The sequence below is a fragment of the Odocoileus virginianus genome, chromosome 11 (genome assembly GCF_023699985.2).
Source record: "Odocoileus virginianus isolate 20LAN1187 ecotype Illinois chromosome 11, Ovbor_1.2, whole genome shotgun sequence".
Classification (NCBI taxonomy): Eukaryota; Metazoa; Chordata; class Mammalia; order Artiodactyla; family Cervidae; genus Odocoileus; species Odocoileus virginianus.
Window position 1 is genome coordinate 7,556,244 of NC_069684.1, and position 27,304 is coordinate 7,583,547.

At 43.3% G+C, this 27,304-nt stretch overlaps 1 protein-coding gene and 1 non-coding gene across 9 annotated transcripts in view; one reads left to right on the forward strand and one right to left on the reverse strand.

The window, feature by feature from the left end:
* Positions 1 to 27,304, forward strand: part of HHAT (hedgehog acyltransferase) — a 367,616-nt gene that overhangs the window by 30,671 nt on the left and 309,641 nt on the right. For all 8 annotated transcript variants that reach the window (XR_011490224.1, XM_070473890.1, XM_070473893.1 and 5 more), the window contains one exon: positions 485 to 552. Coding sequence is in view for 6 of the 8 variants with exons in the window: in XM_070473890.1 (XP_070329991.1) it covers positions 485 to 552 (68 nt within the window). In the remaining 2 variants the exon portion in view is untranslated. The remainder of the gene's footprint in view (positions 1 to 484; positions 553 to 27,304) is intronic.
* Positions 18,997 to 19,113, reverse strand: LOC139037612 (U5 spliceosomal RNA). Its single transcript, XR_011490487.1, has one exon. It is a non-coding gene; the product is annotated as a U5 spliceosomal RNA (small nuclear RNA).

A 27,304-nucleotide genomic window follows, 5' to 3' on the forward strand; every position in this document is an offset into this window, starting at 1 on the left:
TCTTTAAATGTTATTTGAATGAAAGCTTTTAAATGTTTTTTGTTTTAAACCAATTGTATTGTTCACTTATAAGCATATGTATTACCATTATATAATTCCATCAGTAATCTTGTTAGCATTATGCGATAGGCTGTGATCACCATCATTTTGTGCCACGGTCTGTTCAAAAACTTTTTTTCACCATCTGTGCAAGTGAGGCATTTGCCCTCATCCCTCCTGTGGTCCCCTGCACTGGGAACTTTCACTCTTGATCCCTCTCCTTTTGTGACCTTTATGGCAAGTTAAAGGGGCATTGCCATCAGCCCCTCGTTTTTTCAGGAACCGAGGTCACAGAAATGAAGGAGTGTGACACGTCTCCATGCCTGTAGCTCAGTCCAGAGGCAGCTTTTCCAGGCTGTGTGCCAATTTCTTTTAGTGCCTCTCCTATGAAACCAACCCAGTTTATTTAGATTCGTTGACTAACAGACACTGTTTTTCTTGTCAGAACATGAAGAGGAACTGGACCGAGAATTTGACCTGGAGACTAGCACTTTGTTCGGAGGATTAAAGAAGGTACGAAATGGACCAATGATAAAACCTTTTCAGTTTTCAAACCTGATCTCCATATTTTGCATCACTTTTGTATTTGGCGTTGACCCAGGCATTGTACTCAGCAGCGACTGGAAATTAAATACCTTTGTTGTTGAAAAAGCTGTGAGCACACCACGTGGAGTGTGGGCATTCCACACGCTCTATGTTTATGTTGTCTCATGGTCTCCTCCCAGGATACTAGACATGTGGATCAGTAACCTCAGTGGTTTGTGCAAATTTCCCTTTTGTAAAGATCAGAAAGTTCCTTCCTGATCTAGCCACACAGTATGTCCCCTACATATGACCCTTCAAGTTGCAAACTTTCAAAGATGCCAACTTGTGTTGGCACGTCCAATCGTGCAAGTTAGTGCACATGTCTGTACGATTCCTAAAAGATTAAAAAAATGTTTTCTCTATTTTTTTGTATTTGCTTTTTTATGTATTATTTGTGTGAAAAGTACTATAAACCTATTATCATGCAGTACTGTATAGTCAGTTGTGGTAGTTGGGTACCCAGGCTAGCTTGCTTTGTTGAACTTGCAAATAAATTGTATTTGCATGCACACTCTCGGAATGGAACTTGTTCGAATGTAGGACTTTCTGTACCTGTGGGAATCACATGTGGCTCCTGGACACTCCCCGTGCCAACTGTGGGCAGCTATAGACCTGCTTCCTTCCTGCCACTAGCGGTCCTGGCCGTCCTGCAGGGCGTGCTGGGCATCGCCCGCCCCTCTGCCCCCTGGTTTCGTGGCAGCAGCGGGTGGGCTCGCTTCCCCTCCTCTGAAGCTCATTGCGCTGCTTGGACCGCCGGCAGGGTGGCTGCCGTTGCTTCCCTAGAGGTGACAGCTAGCGCTTCTGCTGGTGGCGAGTCAACCAAGAGTCGACATCATCAACTTGCCGGTTCTAGCTGGTCTGGGGTCTCTGTGCTTGCAGGCAGCACACGGTTACTTTCTTCCACCCCGTGGGGGTTTCAGTATCTGCAAAACAGCTCCAAAGACACGGCTCAGGCTGTATCTATAGACTTTGTGAAGAAATGGAAGGTCCTTGACTTTGTCCAGTGGGTAAACTATTATTGTTTTGCTTTGTTTGACTTTCCTTTGTTGTTTTTGCATTTTTCTCACGTCTCTGATTAGACTTACTCTCTGGCTAAAGCCTTCCTCCAGACAGGAGGCGGGCGGAGGACGTGGGGCGCGGGGGGTCTGTCCCGGGAAGGCCCCCAGGGCCTGCTCCGGTTACAGTGGGAGCTCGCTCTTGTGAGTGTCTTGAATCTTCTCTTTAGAAATATACTGCTGTTGGGCTTCTTGCAACAGAAAAAACTGGTGACCTTTTTTTCTTTCTTAAATTTTAGAGTCATCATTCAGACATTTCAGATAATAACGAATTGTTTGCCGGGGCAAAAATAAGTAAACTCATTTTGGACTAAGAGACTTTTCCTATGAGAAGCTGAAGGAGGATCAGGCCCCACGGATTTCATTGCTGCAGGCGCAGCCCTTCTGGGTGTCGCTGTTGGTGCCTCTGGACAAAGGGCCCTCATCTGCACTGACTTCCCAGCTCCCACCCCTCCCGCCACTCCATCACATGCAGCTGCTTGACTTCCTGCCCAGGCTTTAGAGTCTGGGGGACATGACCTCTTTTGTGCATTCTTTGTAACAGGAGCCTGTGATGGGCACGGTCAGTGGGTGTCGACATTCGGGCCAACTCTGCCTTTGTGGAAAAGTGCGCAAGGCGCAGAGGAAAGCTCCAAGTTCACTTCAGTCGCTCAGTAATGTCCGACTCCCTGCGACCCCATGGACCGCAGCACACCAGGCCTTTCTGTCCATCGCCAACTCCCAGAGCTTGCTCAAACTCATGTCCATTGAGTCAGTGATGCCATCCAACTGTCTCATCCTCTTTTGTCCCCTTCTTCTCCTGCCTTCAATCTTTCCCGGCATCAGGGTCTTTTCCAGTGAGTCAGTTCTTCGTACCAGGTGGCCAAAGTATTGGAGTTTCAGCTCTTCAGTGAACTTGAGAAGTTCCAAGGTTCCAAAGTTCTGTTCTGAAAGGTCTCTGTCCCTCTGTCCGCTGGCCATCCATCTGTCCATTCACCTGATGCTGTTGAGCCCCTCTGAGCCTCATCTTTCTGTGTCTAATTACCCTGCATAGGGGGTGGGTAGTTTGGGGTCCTAGAATGTAGAGGGAAAGTGATGAGTCAGGGTGGGTCGCCAACAGATGAAGGGAATTGATTCCGTGCGCTTGATGAAGACCATGAAATAGACCCGGGGCCATATGTAGCAACAGGAGTCCACTGGTGTCTGTTAAAAGTCTTAGTTCAGCTAAAATAAAAGCCCGATTGGCTTTGGGTATTTCCTTTGGAGGTTATGGGAGGTGACAAGCAAATGCTATTCTGATCCAAATTCTAATCAAAAGACAGTATTAGGTGTGAGTAGAAATGGTGAACTTCGGAAGGGAGTCTTCCGAAATATCACCAGGCCTCAGCACTGCTGGCATCCACTGTTGCAGGGGAATGGGGAGCTCTTCTGTAACTTGTAGGCTGTTGAACCGCATCCCTGGATTCCGGATGCCCGGAGTCCCTGCTGCTCCAAGTCATGACAGTCACTAGTGGCTCCAGGCATTGCTGCGTGTCCCCGAAGGACAAAACTGCCTCTCTCTGCGAACAGCCGCCGAGGTAACGGTGAAGGGCTCTGCCCTGCTGATTCGGCCATCTCTTCCCTTTGTTCCTCCCGTTTCTCCTCTGGCTTGTGCCTCACCACTTCCCTCTGAGGTCCACGCTCTTGCTTCACATCTGAGCTCCGGTATCTCCTGTCGTGGAATTTTTACCTGGACCTCTCAGCTGGGCTTCATGCTCACAGTTCCTGGCGCTTCTCTGCCTCTCTTTATCACCTTCCAGAAATGCAGCTTTGAATGAATGGGTTTCTGTGCACAAGCCCATACGGAGTGCTGGGGCCACAGCAGTGAGCCAGACAGACAAGGCTCCTGTCCCAGGGTCTCCTACCGGGGACAGACCGACTGTAAGTAAAGAAATAAACGTGACGGCCACAGATTGAGCTAAATGATGTGAGGAAGTGAGCGTGGTGATGTGTACTAATGCCTAGGATCGCATCTTGTATGCTATTATGATAAGTATATTTGTACAACTCTTGTCTTGTATTATCCATCCTCCACCAGACTGTGAGTCCCACTGGGCAGGGCTGGGATTTAATCAGTCCTGTATCTTCAGTACCTGGAACAGAGTCGGTGAGTATTGTACTAGATTTAACTGCAGGAAAGAGTGAGGAACAGCATGCCAGACTGCACCATTGGAGTAAAATGCATCAGTCCTAAGGGCACCTAGACAGACGCGTCGGTAAACGCTAAGTGGGACAGTGTTGACAGTCAGGACAGGGAGACACCACTGCGGGCACAGGCGGCCCCACCCTGCTTCTGGGAGAGGAGTGTGACCTTCAGCTGAGCGCCTCAGAACGGGTGGGATTGGCAAGGTCCCCAGTAGCAAAGACGTTCTTCCAGAGGAGCTCACTGTGGTTGGAAAGGGGATGCGTGTATTAGGGTGATGGCGACTCAAGGCGAAGCTTTGGGACAGTGAAGTGCTGTTGGGCCTGACCGCAGTCCCCCCGGGTGTTGCTGATGGTAGAGCTTGGAGGATTGATTGTAGTCCAGGCCAGGAACACCACTGGGTCTTGTCATTCCATCAGAGTAAAGTTGCTTGCTTCCTCCAGGAGGCCAGGGGCGGGTGGTGCAGCTCCCAAGGACTGGTGAGATTCCATATGCTGTGGCGTGTGCCTCCTGTTTTGTGACGTCTCTCCTTGCAGGCTTGGCAGTGCCTCCCCTCACGGGCTCCAGTGGCTTCCTGCAGCAGCCGTGTGCAGGAGCCTGTGCGTGGTCAGGGAGGAGTCGAGCTCGACGCCTTTCCAGTTCTGGCCATCTGTCTTGGCGTTTGCAGCTTCCCTTCTCCTTTTTTCCCCCCACCGACATTCTTGCTCGATGTCCTGAGACTATAAAGAGGACGCTTTAGTGGCTGTATTCCTTGCTTGATGTCTCCAGATAGTAGACTCTGAATCAAGTGATCACTCATGAAGGAAGCTCTGTGTTGGGCTGTGTTGTCATGAATTTTTTCCCTTTTATTTTTATTTCTGATTCAAGATAGTTGGCATAATGGAAAGAGCACAGGTTTGGAGTTGGATGGACTTGAGTTCAAAATGCAGTTTGCTCCCATTTTGGAAAATCATTTACCCCATTTGAGCCTTAGTTTTCTTTCTTGGAATATGGGCATGGGAGGTCTCTTTGTAGAGAAAGAGATAATGGATATAAAACACCCAACATGGGGACTTCCCTGGTGGCCCCTAAGACTCTGCTGTCAGTGAAGCGGACCCAGGTTCAATCCCTGGTTGGGGAACTAAGTCCCACATGCCGCATGCCACAGTGAAGATCAAATATCCTGAGTGCTGCAGCTAAGACCCAGCACAGCCAAATAAAAAGATAAATAAATAAATATTAAAAAAAACCCACACCCCACCCAGCATGTCTGTTCTTGGTACAGTGGATCCCCAGTCCATGCTGTGGTCATTATTTTGTCCTTTTGTGGTTGATGACGTCCTTGCTTTAGAGCTAGGATTTGTTGATTCCCCTTCTCTGGCAAGGAGATAATGTTCTACAGAGGAACACTTCAATCTAGAAGGAGGTGGATTGCTACTGAAAGGAGCTCTCCAAAGCCTGATGTATTATGAAGAATTTTGCATGTAATCAATTACTCATTTCTTTCCCAAGGGCACCTCTTCCTGTGACAGTTCTGAAACTGGGGCCCTCTTGGAAATAAGTTCTTTCAGAAGTAGAATCAGAGAGGAATTTTCAGTGCCTGCCAGAAGGTTAGAAATAAAAGACAAGTCAGAGAAGGAAGCTTGACTACTAATGTCTTTGAATGTTAAGAGAGAAAAGGTTGTTTCTAAAGTAAAGATACAATTTTTAGCTACTCAAATTTTATCTATAAAGATTTTAATATTCAGTTATTTATAAATTACTTTATATTTTGATACCAACCCCCCCCCCCCAAAAAAAACAACCCAGAAAGCTCTGTGCTGAATCATTTAACAAATATTCCTTGAGTGGCTCCTGTGTAAGAGGCTTCCAGGCTCAGTCTCTGTCCTGCAGTGGGCCCTAAATTCGGGGGGCAGTGATGCTGAGACAGTGAGGTAAGTGATGTAACCACCTGCCGGGCATAGAGGAAACAGAAGGTGCCTGTCCCCCAGACACACAGGGATCAGAGGTGAGGTATTGGGGAGATGGGAAAAAAGGGGAGAGCAGGCATACAGACTGGATTTGAGAGAGTCAATCAGCCTGGCTGGGAGGTCACATGTGAGCAGAAGAGATGAAACAAGATAGAGGCTGGACCATAAAGGTGATCGGGTCCCATACGTGGAGTCTGGACTGTATTCAGAAGCAGAGGATGGTTCCCGAAGGGGGGTGAGGCCATTGGCGTTTCTGCTGAGGCCCCTCTCAGCAGCCCTGTGCTGTCCCTGCCTTTCCTGGCTCTCCTGATCCATCCCACTCAAGGTCTGCGCATCCCTGGAGTTAACGTTCCGGGATGGATATCTCAGGCATGTGTGCTAAGTCGCTTCAGTCATGTCGGACTCTCTGCGACCCCATGGACTGTAACACGCCAGTCTCTTCTGTCCATGGGATTTTTTCAGGCGAGAATTCTGGAGTGGGTTGCCATGTCCTCCTCCAGGGGGATCTTCCTGATCCAGGGATCAACCCTGCCACTCTTAAATCTGTATTGGCAGGCGGGGTCTTTATCACTAGTGCCAACGTTGCTCAGAACCCACGCACGGCTCCTTGTTTCTTACCATGTCAAGCCCGTGCTCTGAGGCTGACATTCAGCCCCTTTCCATTTGTCCACTGGCCCGGCCTTGTTCCAGCAGCCTCAGCTCCTGTGTGGTCCCTCTGGGCTTCCAAGTAACAGGACCACCTGACATTCCCCAGGGACGCCTTGATGTTCCTCCCCGTGATCCTCATGCAGACTGGTGGGTGCCTCCCTCCTGCTCAAGGAGGAGCCCACAGGGAGCCTTTGCTGATGCCACTCCCTGCCTTGTCCCGCGGCTGGCCTGGGTTTCTCCCTCCCACGAGTTCCATCCCTAGGACTCCTTCCCGAGCCGGTGTTATAGACTTACTTATGTGACTGCACCGGGTCTTCGTTGCGGGGCATGCGGATCTGTAGTTGCCTTGTGAGCTCTTGCGGGATCCACTTCCCTGATGAGGGATTGAACGCAGGCCGCTGCACTGGGAGCGCAGAGTCTTAGCCGCTGGACCACCAGGGAAATCCCAGGAGTTACCTCTTCTAAACATAAGAGGATCTTTCACCTCTGCCTGACACAGAGGAGGCATTCAGTAGCGGCTGCTGGAAGGTGGACGTGCCCGGCTGGTCGGGGACCGGCTGTGAAGGAACGCTGGTCCCAGGCAGTGTTTGCCGAGTTCCATGTGTCTAAGGTCTGGTGGGTTTAGACAATGCAGGCCTTCCCTCATTTTTCCTTAAGCCGTAGCTCCTCAAAGACGATTCCGGTGTTCTGGTTATATCTCTGCCTCCCCCCTTCTGATGGGGACAGGTTAATAAGTGGTTTGGCTGTGCGTGTGAATTTTCACCCTGTCCTTATTACCAGAAAATTGGATTTTATGCAGCTTTGCCCTTTCACGGAGGGGCTGGTCAACAGAGGCAGAGTCCTGTGCCCTGTACCAGCCCAGGGAGAGAAAGAGGGGTCTGAGGGGTCTCCAAATGGTGGGGGCAAGAAGCCCTCGGACTTGTGATGGGAGGAAGGGTCCTGAGCACATGTTGGGCTTGATTCCCTCTTGTCAACACAAAGAACTCCTGCCCTTAACCTGCCAGTGCACCGTCTCTCCTCTAGTCTCATCCCCATGCCCACCCTCCCAGCTGGATGTCCTTGATATGTCGGAGATTTGCAGCCAGGTGGGGGGGAAAAAGTGATTTTTTAGTGATTTCCTGGGGAGAACAGGAAAGGGAGGCTCTGCCTTGTATGAAAATAGGGGCTGCAGTGCAGACAGATAAACATCAGATTTGCTTATTAACTCAGCCGCTAAGTCCCCTGATCGGCCCTCCTCTCTTTTTTTATATCTACTAGCTCATGGAAAATATGATTTATTTCATTCATAGGTTCTTGAAGGAGCCAGGAGAAGATAAGGTGAAGTTAGAATCAAGGGTTTAGCCCCACAGAACTAAAAGATCAGATGTGTGCGTGTGAGAGACGGGTTCTCCATGAATGCTTAGTAACATCTTGAGGTGGTGATATAGATTTGGAGTGGTGAGAAATTTCTCAACCACAAACCAGTCAGTTTACGAGTAATTCTTTGCTAACCAGCTGGTTTGCAGTAGGTTCTGTGGGCTAAGGGAAGTAAGAAGCATGGCTTCTCTCCTCAGGAAGCTTACACTCCATCCAAGAATGCCAGGCTGCCGTTTCGTTTTCATAAGGATGATGTTCTGGTTATTTAACCAAGGGCAGCAGCATCAGTCAAGCTGCAGAGATAGCAGGTGTACACAGCTAGGATGACTGGCCCTATTTGTGTGTCCTGCCTGAAAATTAGCACTTGTATTACATTTACCAGAGTGTTTCCATTTGTATGAGTGTCTCGGGTTGGTCTGTTCTCTTGTGCTGAGTCGCTTCAGTCGTGTCTGACCCTTTGCAACCCTGTGGATCTATGGACCATAGCCGCCACGCTCCTCTGTCCATGGGATTCTCCAGGCAAGGATACTGGAGCAGGTTGCCATGCCCTCCTCCAGGGGATCTTCCCGACCCAGGGATTGAACCTGAGTCTCTTAATCTCCTTTGACAGGCGGGTTCTTTACCATTGGCGCTACCTGGGAAGTATACTGGTTGGTATAGCCAAAAGTTACTGGGAGAATTTCTAACCTTGGAGTGACCAGGGAGGGTTTCCTGGAGGAGGTGGATCTGACATGAACCTTGAACAGAAGAATCATGTGTGTCTCGACCCGAGTCTGTCACGTTCTTTGCTTTGACTCATTGTAGCTCCTGGTAATTGGAGGTGGGTGAATTAAAATCTCTTCTGCTCCTACAATGTCGCTGCCAAGTGATACATTGGAAGGAAGGGGTCCAGATATGAATTCTGCCACGTGTGCAAACACTTATTTAGTGGCAGGTACAAAATCTGCCACTGAACCTGTTCTTTGTCTTGAGGTTCTCCAACAAGTACCCTGTAGGAAGGATTCATTGGAGCTTTGGCAGTTCTGCTCTGTGGGCTGGAGCAGACACCCTGCTAGTCTGATGGAGGGACAGAGAAGCACGGGGGTGTTAGGAGGAGGGCGAGCTCGTAAACTCTCATGTGCAGCTTTAGACACCAGTATTGAAATCATTTGGATTGTGGCCATGTGTGGAACTGAATTTCTGACTGGGGCCATTCAGATGCTAGCTCAGTCCTTGTGGAATATGGATTCTCCATTTGGGCACTGTTAACTTTAAGAACTGGGTGTTGTTTTTCAAATCCTAAAAGATGATGCCAAATGCCTCCTGAGAAATCTGTATACTGGTCAAGAAGCAACAGTTAGAACCAGACATGAAACAACAGACTGGTTCCAAATTGAGAAAGGAGTGTCAAGGTTGTATGTTGTCACCCTGCTTATTTCGCTTACATGCAGAGTACATCATATGAAATGCCGGGCTGGATGAAGCACAAGCTGGAATCAAGATTGCTGGGAGAAACATCAATAACCTCAGATATGCAGATGACACCACCCTTTGGCAGAAAGCAAAGAGGAACTGAAGAGCCTCTTGATGAAAGTGAAAGAGGAGTGAAAAACGGGCTTAAAATTCAGTATTCAAAAAACAAAGCTCATGTCATCCTGTCACATCACTTCATGGCAAATAGATGGGGAAACAATGGAAACAGTGAGAGACTTTATTTTCTTGGGTTCCAAAATCACTGCAGATGGTGACTGTAGCCATGAGACGCTTGCTCCTTGGAAGAAAAGCTATGAGCAATCTAGACAGCATATTAAAAACTAGAGACATTACTTTGCTGACAAAGGTCTGTCGAGTCAAGGCTATGGTTTTTCCAGTAGTCATGTATGGATGTGAGAGTTGGACTATAAAGAAAGCTGAGCACTGAAAAACTGATGCTTTTGAACAGTGGTGTTGGAGAAGACTCTTGAGAGTCCCTTGGACTGCAAGGAGATCCAACCAGTCCATCCTAAAGGAAATCAGTCCTGAATATTCATTGGAAGGACTGATGCTAAAGCTGAAGCTCCAATACTGTGGCTACTAGATGCGAAGAACTGACTCATTTGAAAAGACCCTGATGCTGGGAAAGATTGAAGGCATGAGGAGAAGGGGATGACAGAGGATGAGATGCTTATGTTGCAGGAAGAGGGACCCCTTCCAGGGCCCGAAACTGGGCTCTTGTCTAACACTCGGAAATGAATTGTCCGAGGAGACACATGCTGACAAAGCAAGAGATTTTATTGGGAAAGGGCACCCGGGTGGAGAGCAGTAAGTAAGGGAACCCAGGAGAACTGCTCTGCCTCAGTCTCGGGTTTTATGGTGATGGGATTAGTTTCCGGGTGGTCTTTGGCCAATCATTCTAATTCAGTCTTTCCTGGTGGCGCACGCATCCCTCAGCCAAGATGGATGCTAGCGAGAGGGATTCTGGGAAGTGGACAGACATGCGGTGTCTCCTTTTGACCTTTCCCGAACTCTTCCGGTTGGTGGTGGCTTATTAGTTCCGTATTCCTTATCAGGATCTCCTGTCATAAAACAGCTCATGCAAATGGTTACATGGTGCCTGGCCAGGGTGGGCGGTTTCTAATCAGTGTGCTTCCCCTAACAACTCCCCCCTGAGAGACTTCATACTCAAGATGCTTCTTGGGAATTGGGGCGGAGGTCTCTTTCTTCTGTAACTTTTTCCTGCTGTGCCTGCTAGGCCTGCCTAGCAGAGCAGAAGTCTCTCTCTACCTGATTTAAGTTGGGGTGTTCCATATCTGAAACCAGCTTTCACTCTTGTAATAACAGCAATTTAGTTGGGAACTGTTGGCTCCTCTCGGAGATGAAATAGACAGGGGCCAAACAGGAGACCCAACAGAATGGTCATCACTGGTCCCCAGAAACAGGAGGCAACATTTAGGGTGAGGGCTGCAGGGTTTGTGACTTTTCTTTTTTTTTTAATTGGCTGGTGGTGAAGCAACAAAACTGTGCTCCAGGAATCTTGTGTTTAGTCTGAAGTTACCATCTTCCACCTGGGTGGGGGCTCCAGTTCTGTAGAAGAACTCAAAAGACATTGTTATGTATATTTCTTTGAGTAGGAACTAGGACCCTGTCTCAAGGCTGTACCACCATTTGATTGTTTCTCCTCTGTTTCTGTATTCCTCCCTTCCCTGATTAGCAATCGTTTGAATCCACCCTTTGGAACTCAGGGAAGGTCAAGGAGGCTGAATGAAGCCTATATCTTACAGATAAGAAATGGAGAACACACAGCAGATCTGTACTCTAGAATCGCCACCCACAGAGTCTTGTTCAGTTTTAATTTAGGGAACAGGGCAACTATGACTGTGACAACTTCCTATCAAAATGGGGCATAGGACTGCTTCAGCTTAGAGAAGAGACACTGAATTGGAAGTATTTCTGAGTTCCAAGTCCTAGATCTAAGTCTTGTATGATTAAAATCTCAATCTCTTGGTCTGCCATTTTGTTGTAACAGACCCAATTAGTAGTAGCTGGAGGAGGGATAACTGGAATTTTAGTAGACAAAATAAATCTCTCTCTCTCTTTTTTTTTTTTTTTTGAAGAATAGGCCTGAAACCCAGTCTGGACCTGGCACTTCGGGGAGACTTTTAGCCAGGTGGCCAGTTGCCTAGTTTTATAAAAACTGGGTATAAGTTACTAGCTTCCAGCAGACATTGTTTTGAGAATGGTGGCATCTAAGCCTGACACGACTCAGAAAACTCAAGTGTTTAGCAATACAATGTCTGAAATCACACCAATAGTAACACCTGGTTATTTCTCAGGATGTCTGAACCATAGCTGAGTACTCTATTTTGACTTTTAATTGTAAAATTTTTCTTAATAGCCAAAGCAGATGTCACCATTAATGATGTCAGTGTTTCTCTAGGTATGAGAAGATGCAAGAATTGGGACTCATAAAATCTCCTGAAAAGATCTAACTATCTGAAGGCCTGTTCTGCCAGTTTTTTTTAGAGCACAGAGTGCCTCATTCTTGATTTTCACCCTGAACTCCTTTCAGGGCCGTTGAAAGTCAGCAGTTGCAGTGGCCATGATTTAATCTCTGTAGATGCAGATGGCAAGTGTCAATCTTCAGTTGGCAGAGCCCCTTTTTGCTCACAAACTTGACCATGATTTTGAGGGGGGCATTTCATGACCATTTTATCCCATGGTGCTGAGAATGTCCATTCTCAGGTTTGGCAAAGATTTGTTGACAGGCCACTCAATGTGTTGTTAGTGGACTAGGCCATAAAACAATATCCAAAATTCTCTGGACCACCTGTCTTACTAGCCTCTTGGTTCAGGATAACATCCCTCTTGTTGCTTCTTCTCATATCTAGAGTTAAACTGTTATCATCATCGATCTCATAGGGAACTATATATTATTTTATTAGAGGCCTCAGTCACACATTTGGCACTGTAAGAAATAGCAATTTTGTAAAACAGGTGAAATATAAAGAACATAGCCAGCAGTATTAGTAAAGTCATAAGTAAGACTTAATAAGAGCTTCCATTAGATGTAGCCCAGTATATCCCAGGTCGTCTGACTTAGTCTACTCTGTACAAATCTTTATCTTTCAGGGAAATTATACATTCACACCACCATCTATAAGGCACATGAACCCAGTTTTTTAGTGTTACTAGACTGATTATCCTTAGTATGATTTAATTGTTTCCAACACAGAGGAGACTTTAAACCAAAATTACCATAGCCTGGTGTTATCTACATAAATCTTCCTCGTAATTGTGGGAGATTTCTTTTTTCTTTGCTGAAACTTTTCTTCTTGTTCTGATTGAGCTTGAGTAATAGAAAAAAGCTCAAATTTATGGCCAGAGTCAGAGCAGGCATTATTAATTGGCCCAGTGAGGGGATCCCATCTAGTAATATCACAGTGACCTGAATACAACTATAATTTTTTTTAAAAGTAAATTTCCTCAGGGCCAACCAGTTAGAGCCTTGTAATAGAGAAATTTACTAAAGTAACCCAGAACTCGACACAGGTAATTGGCCACAAACCCAACAATTGGATTGATTTTTAAAACTAGCATAGGATCAGGCCTATGATAGAAAAGCATTTGATTTATATGCAAAGGTCTAAGAAGTCAAGAAAACATTATAAATGATCATACGAATCAGGTCCAGCATCTTGGACAAGCTGTCTACCTCTGATGTCGTTGTCTTCTCATCCTGGTGTACTGTAGTTTCTCCTGTTTGAGCATCATTTTAAGGTGAGATCAGGTCAGCTGTCTTTTCTATAGACCAGTCCAGTGTAGGGGCCTTTGGAAGTGGGAATTAGTCTAAGAGTTAATTTTCCTTCAGTTTCATTGTGCATGAGCTAGTTAAGAGTACCTGATGAAAAGTCCTTTCATCTAGGTTGGAGACAGTCCCTTAAATTATGTCTTTTTCCCGTCCTGGTTGCAGGTCATGAGGCATCTGAACTTCATCCAAAGATAGATTACTGAGATAAGCTTCACAAACAAACTTAGGGTGTTCTTTGTGAATTCAATTAAATTTTGCATTAATATCACATAACAGCAAAGAACTATCCAAGAAATGAGTCTTACTACATGCATACCTACATTAACAAACTGGGATTTAACATTTTTTGAAATATCTTTTTCTCCCTAAAGTTACCCTCATTTTTATCAAATACAACCAAATTAAGGCTACTTTGTTTGCAAAATAGGTGTGTTCTCACTAATTTTGGTCTGATGATTTATATAACCATAATTGATTATAGACTTTTTATTTTGCTGAAACACTTATAGGATCTCAGACTGAACTTTTAATATAAAACAGGGCTGGGAAGCTCACACCACAGGCTTATCACAGATTTTGCCTAACAAATCTAGGTGAACTCTTCCCTTTTTAAGGCCTCAAAAATTCCTTGAGATTCTTGTACCTGTTAGTGAGATAACCTGCCTAGCTCATTTGATAAACTTACTGGAAACCTAAGAGTTTCAAATTTCTGGAGGAGTCAGATAGAAAATATAATTGTTTTATTCATAACATATAATTTTACCAAATTATTTTCATAATTAGTTTGAGAGGAAGGTTTTCCTTACTCCTGGAAAACACAAGAGTCAAACCTGTAATTTTTTTAGATAGAAACCATAAGTTATAAGCATATCCGCTGGTTCATTCAGTCCTTTGTTAACTTTTGTGAAGTCCTCAGGTTTCTAATTAGAACACCAAGACATATCAAAATGTTAAGAACTCCATATAATTTCTAGGATATCTGTATTAGTAATTTTATCATACAGATTTATTACTCATTTGATAATCTTTTTCATGTAATTTAACCAACCAAATAAACACAGTTTAATATCTCTCTTTGGGATGTTTCAGGGGCCCTCTGAAGCACCCCAAAGTTAGCTAGAGGTCAAAGGAACTTCAAAAGAATTCGGTTTAGGAAGTTTTATCGAAAAGATCAATTAAAAGCGTTTAGAATATTTGGTCAGATTTAGTCAATGTTGATGGGTGTATCATTTAGCTTGTTGATATGTCACCATGGGCGCAAATACCAAGGCTCAAGGTCTAGTGAAAGTCAGCTCAGCCATCTTGGACCTAACTGGCTCTAACCAGTTTTCTTATGGCCTGTCATTCCTAACAAAATCCATTTATCTAACTAATTGTAATCCAATTTTAGGAAATCCTGATCATGCATAACTCTTTTTAGTATTTTTTGATACTTTTTTACTGAAAGCACACTTCCTGCTTTCCTCTAGCAACCAAGAGCTAACTTTTATATTAGCATTTTATAGATGGGTGAGCATAAATACCAGTGATAATTTCTAAAACCCTTGCTTTCTTAAAACATTTTAGGATGGCATCAAACATTATTCATTTATAGTCCCAAATCTCTTTAGTTTTTCTGTAAAAGGAAATCAGTGTTTAGTAGTAAATGTTTTAAAATCTTATTTCATTTGGAAATAGCCTAATTATTTAATAGACTTCCAATACTTAGTTTAGCACAACCCTTAGAAATTCAAGTTATGCCAATCTGGGGAGACTATTGTAGACAGATATTCTTAAAGAATAGTTATTCTTAATAGAGTTTATATACAAACTCATACCTCATTTACATTTTTTAGAAGTTTTTTCACTCGAGGTAATTTCCTTGTTGACAAACTTGTAACAGGTATAATATTTAACTTATATTAAACCTAGGCACAATGAAAACATTTCACTTGATGTTAATTACTCTAAGACATGTCTATATTAGATAGGTCAACAAACAAACATTAATATCAGGTATTTAATACTGAATATTTCCCAGTTCACCTAAACCTGGAATTTATTGTTTAATTTAGAATTATTTGATTTGTAAGCACTTACCTTTTTTTAAGCCAATTAAAGAGCTAATTTACAAATTAACCTAAAAAAATATTACCCAGAGACAAAGACATACCAAGACATATTTAGACAAACACAGTGCAAGATCTAGCTTCATTTTCTAAGTTTGGTCATGAATTAGATATTACAATATAGAATTTAAATAAATAACATCTTTAAAGGCTGTTTTCCTTTTTCTCTCAGTCTCAGGAGTTAGAGATGGTCTAGATGAGTGTTCCTGAGAGCCCCGGTCTCAAGGCACAGGGAAAGAAAATCAAGTTCTAGCAAAATGGCGGCAGGTCCAAATGGTGGCCAGACAAAGCAAAATGGCCGTCACAAATCACAACACAGAACAGAGTTAAAACACACACATATAAACCCGGCAGTCCTCATCAGACACTCCCTTAAATACAAGAATACAGTCTCTCAGAAAACCTTCTATAGATACACAAAACTTCAGATGTCTTCAAAGATTTCAAAAGGAGGAAAGGAAGCCAGGTTGAAAGGAGGAGGAGGAGGCGGGAAAGGGGGGCAAAAGGGGTGGCCTTACAGACGTCTCCTGCCCCCTGCAGACACCCAGGCGTTACGGGACTTTTCCCTGGGCTTCCAGGAGTTCCAGGACTGGAACTCGGCCCTACCAGAAGCCAGAAAATTCGAGTTCTCTGGAAGAGGAGGTGATCAGTCTCCAATCCTCAGCTCAAGCTGAGCCCCTTCGACCAGATTCCTGCGTCCAGGACAGGGGGACTAGAAAAACGGGAAGGATAGGAAGGGCTAAGGAGAGGAAAGAGAGAGAGAAGGGGAGAGAGGTCAATAAAGTCTCTTGTTCCTTACCGGTCGGGGCACTCTGGCCAGTTGTCCGCGTCAGGAGACCAGGGACAAAAGGGTCCCAGTTGCGGGCGCTGGGTCTGGTCCATTGGCAGGCAAGCTGGCCCCTGAGTACCCCGAGTGGTCAGGATGTCAGTCTCAGCAAAGAAGAGTCCCACCAGAGTCGCCATTTGTTGCAGGAAGGGGGACCCCTTCCAGGGCCCCAAACTGGGCTCTTGTCTAACACTCGGAAATGAATTGTCCGAGGAGACACATGCTGACAAAGCAAGAGATTTTATTGGGAAGGGCACCCGGGTGGAGAGCAGTAGGTAAGGGAACCCAGGAGAACTGCTCTGCCTTGTGGCTCGCAGTCTCGGGTTTTATGGTGATGGGATTAGTTTCCGGGTGGTCTTTGGCCAATCATTCTAATTCAGTCTTTCCTGGTGGCGCACGCATCCCTCAGCCAAGATGGATGCTAGCGAGAGGGATTCTGGGAAGTGGACGGACATGCGGTGTCTCCTTTTGACCTTTCCCGAACTCTTCCAGTTGGTGGTGGCTTATTAGTTCCGTATTCCTTATCAGGATCTCCTGTCATAAAAAACTCATGCAAATGGTTACTATGGTGCCTGGCCAGGGTGGGCAGTTTCAATCAGTGTGCTTCCCCTAACAGTTAGATGGCATCACTGACTCGATGGACAAGAGTTTGAGTAAACTCTGGGAGTTGGTGATGACAGCGAGGCCTGGCATGCTGCAGTCCATGGGGTCGCAGAGTCAGACACAACTGAGTGACTGAACTGACTGATCTTTAAGAACAGTCCCTTGGGGTAGATGAGGTTGTTTACACAACACATCCTTTGTAAGTGCTCCAACAGCTTCCTGCTCCAACAGGATTCTGAGGGTAGGAGGAGCAGAGTTCAGTGAGGCTTGAAGCTGAAATTTGGGGAGAGATGTGGGGGAGTGGGGAGAAGCAGAAACACTAACTTCTCCTAGTACATCCCCTAAAAGTGGTGCCTGTCACCATTCTTAAGAAGGTTACTACCTTTTAAAATCATGACATGACAGAAGATAAGTCTGTTAAAAAAGAAATTAGAAGCAGCCTCAGGATAACAGTGAGATCATGGGTCCATGGGAGATGTGAAGGGTAGCATCTCTGGGTGTGCAACTGACTGAAGCCACTCTGAGGACCACGGTGGCTGCTGAAAAACTCAAGATAAGTGAGGCTTATTCCATCATAATTTTGCTCATGGGTTTCATGAAGGCAGTTCTCCAGCTAAATTCAGTCACATGTGTAGACATTTGTTAGGCAAGCAGTGGAAACCAGTTAATACCTGTCCATCTCCTGGGCCCAATGAGGTCGTTTTAGGGGCCCGTTGTCCTCTAGGAGCCACTACCGCACGTGGAGTGTGACTTCCACGGGTGTTTTTACCGAGTCTAAGCTCGACAGAGGACGAGATGGCTGGACGGCATCACTGGCTTAATGGGTGTGAGTTTGGGTAAACTCTGGGAGTTGGTGATGGACAGGGAGGCCTGGCATGCTGCAGTCTGTGGGATCGCAAAGAGTCGGACACAACTGAGCAATTGAACTGAAGTGAAGCTCGCTTTGCTTTCTACACGACAGGCCAGTCAATCAAATGAGGCGTTGAGGCAAGGAATACAATTTTATTTGGAAAGCTGGCAGACTAAGGAGACAGCCTAAGGTCTCAAAGTAAGCATTTTGTCAGGCGCTGGATGCGTTTCTTTTGTAGAACATGGAGGGGGAGGAGGTGAAGAAGTAAAGTACAAAGGCTATTAACCCTGTAAATCTCTCCTGGAATGGCCATCCTGGGGGAAGGGATGTGTTTCTTATTTCTTGCTGCCATTCACAGGTGTAGAGAGGGTCAGGGTGTTGCCCTGAATAAAAGAAAGGCACTTTGGTTTAACATTCAGGCAGAGGGGCAAGGTTCGCCAAGGCCCAGGCACACCATTTTGTACTGACAGGATGCTTTCAGTAAAGGAAAGCAACAGGAAGCAAAGGTTAAAGTAGACACATGAAGTCAGATCTTATTCTTCCCTGTAACAGGATGGACAGGGAAACAATCTGTTGGATGTCAGGTGCCCGGAAGTTCTCCAACTTGTAGATTCATACAAGGCCTTTGAAGGGGCCCTCAGGGCCATCACTGAGAGAGAGTGTGTGTGTGTATTATTTTTTAAAATTAATTTTAATTGAAAGATAATTGCTTTATAGAATTACGTTGGTTTCTGACAAACATCAACATGAAGTCAGCCACAGGTATACGTATGTCCCCTCCCTCTTAACAGCCCCTGGGTAGGGGGTCCCTGAGTCATACAGCCGGTACCCACTGGCTGTCCGTTTTACACACGGGGATACAAGTTTCCGTGTGAGCCTCTCCATATCCCTCTGTGCTTGCACTCCTGACTTTGATAGGGTAGCGGAGACAAATGACTTTCAAGTTGTGCTGCTGTGTCTGATAGGAGTCACCAAGTCCAGACTTTAACTGGTAGAACCCATGTGACGTAAACCTATGATATTTACAGTTTTAGAGATATTTTTACAGGACTTCTCTGGTGGCCTAGGCTAAAGTGTCTGCCTACACTGCGGGAGACCCGAGTTCTATCCCTGGGTGGCTAAGATCTTCTGCAGAAGGAAATGGCAGCCCACTCCAGTACTCTTGCCTAGAAAATCCCACGGACTAGGGAGCCTGGACCGTGGGGTCACAAAGAGTCGGAGGGATTCAACTTCATTTCTGACAGACAAAAAAAAAAACCCAACGAAGCCTTACTCTGTAAGGTTCGCATTTACAAGTAAATGCTCAGCTATATAGTCGCTCAGTTGTCTTTTTCTGGGGTATTTTTCTGGTCCGGGTGGGTTGCTATTTTTTTCTGCGGGGAAATTTTTCCTGGCCCAAGAATTGAACCTGGACTTTTCACATTGTAGGTAAGCGCTTTACCGCCTGAGCCCCTGGGTTATAATTACATTAATTAAAATACAATGCTGGAAAGCCGAAATCATAGTGGTACTTCTACAAAGATTTGTCTTTTTTTATACCATTGAAGAGCAGCCTTGCCGAAGCAAAGCCTCAAAAAATTAGTTTAACAACTCAAGATTGTTTCTCTCCACGGAAATCTTTAGTAAAAGGCGAAAGATTTATACGTTCTGAAGAGAAACCAGAGTATGCTGTTGGCTTGCGAAGCTTGGGCCTCCCGATAACTGCAACTCCTACTACACTGATGGTGGTTCAGTATCCCAAGGGTTACTTCCTGCCTAAAGTTTAAACAAGGAATTGTGTAAGCAGACTTCTCATAGTTAGAAATGTTGAGCTTAAAAAAATAGTATTTTAAGCCTGAAAAGATTGTACTGTCCGCAGGGTACGATGGGTATGCAAATGAGAAGTCTGAGTCATCAACTTCGAGATTCTTCATAGCTGCACCTGGAGCCGCCACTAGGGGGCGAAGCAGAGGTCCACGTGGCCAGGCCCTCGACCTCCTCGTGGTTCAAGCCCGGAAACTGCAGTTTTTCTAAATTGTGTATTGTGACTTTGAATGTGCTGCTTTTCCTTTTTTCCATTAACCACCAGCACAGTTAAAATACAGAGCCAGGAAGAACTCCCTTGCTGCCTCTTTCTAGTCATACCCATCCTTAACCCATGGAAGCCACTGGTTTATTTTCCATCCCATGATTTTGTCTTTTCAGAATGTTCTATAAAGAGAATCATACAGTTTGTAACCTTTTGAGACTGGCTCTCTTCCTGCCCCCCCCGCCCCCCCCCAGTTTAATGTCCTTGAGATTCATACTTCTTGTGTGTGTCAAGAGTTTGTTCCTTTTCTTTGCAGAAAAGGGGTGGACTGCAGTCTGTTTAACCGTTTGATCCTTGCAGGACATTTTGGTTGTTGCCAGTTTTTGGCTATTATAAACCTGATATGAATATTTGTGTACAGGTCTTTCTGTGGACTTAAGTTTTATTTTCTCAGGGATAAATACCCAGGTATTTGATTGCTGGATTGTATGATAAATTTATGTTTGATTTTGTAAAAAAAACTGTACAAACTTTTTTCCAAAATGGCTCTACCATTTTACATTCCCACCAAAAAAATGTATGAGATACTTAGTTTCTCTGCCTACTTGCCAGTACCTGGCATTATTAACAATTTAAATTTCAGTTATCCTGATAGTTATGTAGTGGTATGTCGTCATGGTTTTAATTCGCGTTTCCCTAATGGTTAAAAGAGGTTGAACATATTTTCATGTGCTTATTTGTCATCTCTGTATCCTCTTTGGTGAAATTCTATGCATATCTTTTGCCAATTTTAACTTGGATTTGTTTGCTTTATTCTTACTGTTGAGTTCAGAGTTCTCTATATAGTCTAAATACTAGTCCTTTGTCAGATGAATGGCTTGCAAAGATAATTTCTCAGTCATTACTTTGACTTTTTATACTCTTAGTAGGGTCTTTCACAGATGTCCAATTTATCTTTTTTTTCTCTTACAGACTGTGCTTTTGGTGGCATGTCTAAGTGTTCTTGGCCTAGTTGTATGATCCAAAGATTTTCTCTTTTTTCCTCAAAGTTTCCTAGTTTTGCATTTTACCTTTAAATCTAAATCTTTAAATCTTTTAAATCTGTGATCCCTCTTGGATTAATTATTATATTAATTTAGGTAGAGACTTCTGTCCAGTTGCTACTGCACCTTTTGTTGAGAAGACAGATTCCTCTATTGAGTTGTTTTGCACCTGTGTCATAAATCAATTGGCCAAACTTGTATGGCTGTGTTTCTGGGTTCTCTTTCTGTTCCATTGATCTGTGTGTCTGTCTTTACACTAACAGCATGTTTTCTTAGTTACTCTTAAGTCTTAAAATCAAATAATATACTTTAACTTTATTCTTTTTTCTCAAAGATTTTTTTAGCTCACTTTTTTCCTTTTTTGTCTTTCCAAATATGCTTTAGAATAAGCTTTTCTATATCTACAAAACATCTTGCTTGGATTTTGGTAGAATTCTGTTAAACTTACAGATCTATTTGGAAAACTGCTGTCTTCCTTATATTGAATTTTCCAATCCATGGACACAGTATGTTTGTAGATTTATTTACATCTTTTTTGGATTTACTTCATTAGTATTTGTAGTTTTTAGCCATGTAAATTCTATGAATTTTTGGCGGGTTAGATTTATACCCAAGTATTTCTGTTTTTTAGTTTTTATAAATGGTTTACATTTTAAATTTCAATTTCCACATGTTCATTGCTGGTATATAGATGTACAATTGGCTTTTATTGAGTTGGTGAAAAAGTGCATTTGGGTTTTTTCATAAGATGTTATTAGCATGTTGATCTTATATTCTATAAGATCATAATTTTATATTCTGTAAGATCGTAACTGGTCCTTAACTTTCCTGGACTCATTTAGTCCTTATTTTTTTTTTTTAATTTCTTTTTGGCAGACTTGTTGAGTTTTTCTAAATAAACAATGATAACATCTACAAGTCAGGACATTTTCACGTCTTCCTTTTCGATCTATATAACTCTTATTTTCTTATTGCGCTGGCTAGGACTTCCTGGACAATGTTGAAATACTAGTTAGGAGAGTGTATGTCTTTCCCCCGCTCCCCCAATCTTAATCATTCAGTCTTTCCCCATTAAGTATGATGTCTCTAAAGGTTTTTGGTAGATGTTCATCTGTCAAGTTGAGGAAGTTTCCCTCTATTCCTAGTTTTCTGAGAATTTTTATGAATTGGTGGTGAATTTTGTCTGATGTTTTCTCTGCGTCAATTGATATGATCATGTGACTTTTCTTCTTTAATTAAGAACATGTTAATATGTTGGATTACTTTGATTGATTTTTGAATACTGAACCAACCTTGTATCCCTGGGATTAAACTCCACTTGGTCTTGCTGTGGGTTTTCCTAATAGCTCAGTTGGTAAAGAATCTGCCTGCAATGCAGGAAACCCCAGTTTGATTCCTGGGTCAGGAAGATCCCCTGGAGAAGGGATAGGCTACCGACTCCAGGATTCTTGGGTTTCCCTTGTGGCTCGACTGCTAAAGAATCCGCCCACACTGCGGGAGACCTGAGTTTGATCCCTGGGTTGGGAAGATCCCCTGGATGGGGTTGCAAAGAGTCAGACATGAGTGAGCGACTTTCTCTGGTCCTGGTGCGTAGTTTTTTAGTGTATGTGGCTGGACTACATATATAAAGATCTTTGATTTTTGTTGTGGCATGCGGGGTTTTTAGTTGAGGTGTGCAGCATCTTTAGTGGTAGCATGCAAGCTCTTATTTGCCGCATAGTTCCCTGACCAGGGATCAAACCTGGCCCCTGCACTGGGAGCTTGGAGTCTTAGCCACTGGACCACCAGGCAACTCCTGACAGTTTTCTTTTGTCTGTGTTCATGTGTTCAGTGTCTGAATTTACTGATTATATATGATCTTGTATTTTTACTTTCAGATTTCATGTGTTTATTGTTATGCTCATAAAAGGAGTTGGGGAATATTTCCTCTTTTAAAGAGAGCATCTTTAGATATCAGGTAGGTTTCTTTAGTGAAACCACATCGGACTGGAGTTTTCTTTTTGCAGATTTTAAAACTATGAATTCAGTTTGTTTGGTTAAAATGATGTATTTTTATTGGGTGAGTTTTGGTAGTTTGTGCTTTTTGAGGAATTAGGCCATTTATTCTCTAGGTTGTCAAATTTATGTATATAGGGTTTTTCTTAGTATGCCTTCTTATCCTCATAAGATCAGTGGAGTTTGTAGTGGTATCCTTTTTATTCCTGATTTTGGTAATTTGGGTCATCTTCTTTTTTATTTTTTGTTTTTTTTTTAGAAGTTTGTGAACTTACTGACTTTTACAGAGAACCAGCTTTTTGTTTCGTGAGTTTTTTCTGTCTTGGATTTCAGTGATTTCTGCTCTTTATTTCCTTCTTCTTGCTTGCTGTGTTTCTGTTTTGTTCCTTATTTTTCTAGTTTCTTAGCGTTTTGATATTTTTACTCTAATATAACTGTTCAGTGTTTTGTATTTTCTAAGCAGTACTTTAGCTAATATTTTGATACTCTTTTTCGTTTTATTCAGTTCTAATTATTTTTTATTTCCCTCAAGACTTCCTCTTTGACATGTGTTATTTAAAAAGCATTTGGAGATTTTCCTATTATCTTTTTTGATACAGATTTCTAGTTTGATTCCATTATTGTCAGAGAGTATACTCTGTATGTTGAAATTCTTTTAAATTTGTTGGCCTTTGTTTTTTGGCCCAGGATACCATCTGTCGTGGTTGAATGCTCCACGGGAGCTTGAATAGAATGTGTATTCTGATGTTGTTGAATGGCATGTCCTATAAATGTTGATTGGATCCTGTTGGTTGGTAGTGGCAAGTGTCTTTTTGTCCTTAATGATTAATCTGGAAGATTAATGGTTAATCTTAGTGATCTGCCTGGTAGTTTTATCAGTTACTGTGAGAGAAATGTCAAAATCTCCAACTATAGTTGTGGATTTCTCTGTTTCTATCTGTTCTGTCAGTTTTTGCTTCATATATTTTATAGCTTTGTTATTTGGTGCATACATGTTTAGGGTTGTTATGCCTTCTTGATGGATTGACTCTTTTATCATTACCTAATGATCCTTTTTGACTCTGGTGATTTTCTTTCACTGAAATCTACTTCATCTGACATGAATGTAGTCACTACTGCTTTCTTTTGATGAATATTTGTAGTTCAGTTCAGTCGCTCGGTCGTGTCTGACTCTGGGCAGCCACCTAGTGGACAGAGGGGACAGAGTGAGAAGATACGTGGGAGACTCCTCCTGCCTACTCGGTGTTCATTTTCCTGGTTTTTTACGCAGTATGTAAAATTCAAAGAGAGAGATGGTAAGTGAGATTATGAGAGGCTCCCATCCTCCCCGCTGGACAGATGATGGCAATAAGGTCCGTTTTTCCTTTTCTCTCTTTTATTGGTCTTATCTTTCTTCACTGACTTGCCCCAGGGCCCTTCAATGTTTTGGGATTCTGTCTGGAGTTTCAGTTTGTTGGTATTTACCCACCACAGAGATGTTACATATTAACGAGCTTTCTTGACTGTATGAAGACTCCCTAAAAAGAAAGCAAATTCTTTGAACATGGGGGGCATTTTAGGGGCCACGGCTCCCAAAGGGCTGCATACGTGCATGCTCAGTTGTGTCCAACTCTCTATGACTCCATGGACTATAGTCCACCAGGCTCCTCTGCCCATGGGATTCTCCAGGCAAAAGAATACTGGAGTGGATTGTCATGCCCTCCTCCTGGGATCTTCTCAGCTCAGGGATGGAGCCTGTGTCTCCTGCATTGGCAGGTGGATTCTTTACCATTACGCCACTTAAGAGCTGGGACCGTTTTTTTCTCCATATTACTGTGACTTTGTCTTTTTGTTATTCTGGAGAAGTGACACTAATGAGATGCATGATTTATTAGCATAGCTGGTAACTGGGAAATTTTATGAGCATATATAATTTGTTGTCTAGTGATTCTATTCTATTACTTTTTTTTTTTTGGTCTTGATCCCTAACTTATTTATCAGCTTTATTATTTATTTACAACTATTTCTCCACATGCCTTATAGAAAATATGGTTAGTGTTTTTCCAGTTTGAGAGATATGGGGGATATAATATAGGTTTTGTGTCTTTGGTTTCATACTAGAATTTAATGTTTCTTTAAAAGAAATTGGTTCTTTGTTAGCTTTAGGAAGAAACGGAGAAATATGGACTAGATAAAGTGGGGAGAGAGAATCTATAGATGTTTCAGGACATATGTGCACATGTCTTGAATAATCTGGAGCAACTTCTAGAAAGTAGGGAAATAGAGGTGTAGCCAGAGGATGTTACCGAGTTTGGGTTGGCAGCTAGGTTGAAGAGATTCAAAGAATACTTTCACATTAATTAGGACCCCTTGACGAATGAAGTCATCTCGAGAGGATTTTACTTCCCTTCTTGTGCAGAAGACCTCCCTACCCCATTACACCCTGGCCTCATGTGCCAGGCTTAGATCCTGAGGGCCAGTTAAAAGACTGGATGATAGATGGTAAACAGTACAGTTTGTGTTGGTTCTGTTGATAGCATCCTCACCCTTGTGAGCATCTGTATCTCCTAGGCAGATGGTAAAGACATTTAAGCAGAGACTTGTTGTTTATAGGAGGAAAAAAAGTTTTGTTAGTGGAAACATTTTATCTTTCAGGAAATGGTGGTTGGGAAAAGAGTGTTGTCTCTGGAAATTGTGGGCAGTAAAATGATTCAGTTCAAATTATTTTAGAAATAGCAAATCATCCTTTGGAAGATAAAGAAAACTCTTCCAATAATTGCTAGATGAATCATTAGCCTGAGTTCACACAGAGAACAATACTGCTTCTGTGCAGAATGCCTACAGATTAGTCCTCTTTTTTTTTTTTTTTCCTTTTCCCTTTGGAGATTTATAGGGCATTAAGGTGAGCTTGTTGCCTTTGAACGTGCAGGGGCATATTTCTGGATTCAAGTATCTTATAAAGGTTTTCTCTATTTATAGATAACCTTGCTTAGTGTGTTTGGGAGTTGGGAATGGTCTCAAAGTAAATAATATGCACATAATGCTGTTTAGGAAATACATATGCAATAGTGTTCAGTATTTCTGTTGTGTTTTTTTCTTTTTTTTTTGGTAGAATGCTGGATATGAGGCTATGGAAAATAATAAATATATTCCGCTCTCCTTATTTTCCATATTTGAGGAGGAGATAGTTATGGTAATGAAAAATATAGACTAGTGGGTAAGGTAGATAGTTTCCTATTTGGATTTTGAAATACAGGAATAAATGCACTTGTAAATATGAAACACTGCCTTCATTATCCAGTTCTAGAACACTCCTTGGACTTATCTACCTGCTGTTTTTTTCCTCCATTTCATTTCTCTCCACCGAATAGACTTATTTCAGACTAGTGTTCTTCGCAGTGAATAATTTTCATAGTGCTATTATAAAACTAGAGCTGGATTGCAGTCAGAAAACAAATCCTTTCCAAACTATGTTGATCTGTGTTCGTTGCAGACAACAGAATCCACTCCAGTCAGCTTAAGCAGAAAGGACTTTATTGCAGGGATTTAAAGACATTTCAGAATAGTCAAAAAGACTGTAGGGGATGGGTGCTAAGTAAGCTTCCTGGAGCAATTGGCAGAGCCACCCTGTAAAACTGTGGCTTCAGCCCAGCTCCTGGCTTAAGAACCGAGTGCCCTGGTGCACTAGAGATCCCTGGAATAGCCCACAAAGCTGAAAATATTTACCATCTGGCCCTTTTTTAAAGTTTGCTAGCCCTTGTTTCAGTGTGATTATTTTGATAGCAATGAGCAGGATGGATTTGGAGGGAAGAGCTAAATTTTGAAGGCCTTAACATTTGTTAACTTTAGACTTTGCAGCTTTAGCTTTTATGATCACTCTAAACGCTAATTATATAAATGCCGTTTGCAGCAACATGTGTGGACCTGGGGGTTTCCCTCATGGCTCAGCTGGTAAAGAATACACCTGCAATGTGGGAGACCTGGGTTCAATCCCTGGGTTGGGAAGATCCCCTGGAGAAGGAAAAGGCCACCCAGTCCAGTCTTCTGGGCTGGAGCATTTCATGGACTGTATAGTCCATGGGGTCACAGAGTCTGATGGACCTGGAGATTAACCTACTAAGTGAAGTACGTCAGAGAGAGAAAGACAAAAAAGCATATGATATGCTGAATCTAAAACATGACACAATTTATCTACGAGACAGGAGCAGACTCACAGACGTAAAGAACAGACTTGTGATTGCTGGAGGCGTGAGAGGAAGGTATGGATTGGGAGCTTGGGATCAGCAGATGCAAACTGTTACATACAGAATGCGCAACCAAGGGGTCCTGCTGTATAGTGAAGGGAATTATGTTCAATATCCTGTAATAAACCATAATGGAAAAGAATGTGTGTGTATATATATATGTATAACTAAGTCACTTTGCTATACAGCAGAAATTAATTCAACATTGTAAATCAATTGTACTTCAGTAAAATAAATTTAAAAAATTCTAATCATATAAAGAAGGACTGACCAGCCTGAGGTCACATAAGGGTAGATGAGAGAACGGGAGCTCAAACCTGGGTCTCCTGAACGTAAGCAGTCTGGTCTCTGCCACACACCGCACACCATTGTCTCCATCAACCACTGGAGAGAAAGGTCCCCTTCCCTGCATTTTGATGCCAACTCGAGGTGACTGTCGTGCCTGCTGCAGGCAGGCAGGCCTTCCTCTGCGGCCATCCATCACCGTCACTTTCCCTCGAGTGCTTGGTGTTCTTTACTCAGAGGGATGTTAAAGTCCGCCGTCTCCCCGTTAGTGATGTTGACCCCCTCAAGTTTACTCTCTGAGCGT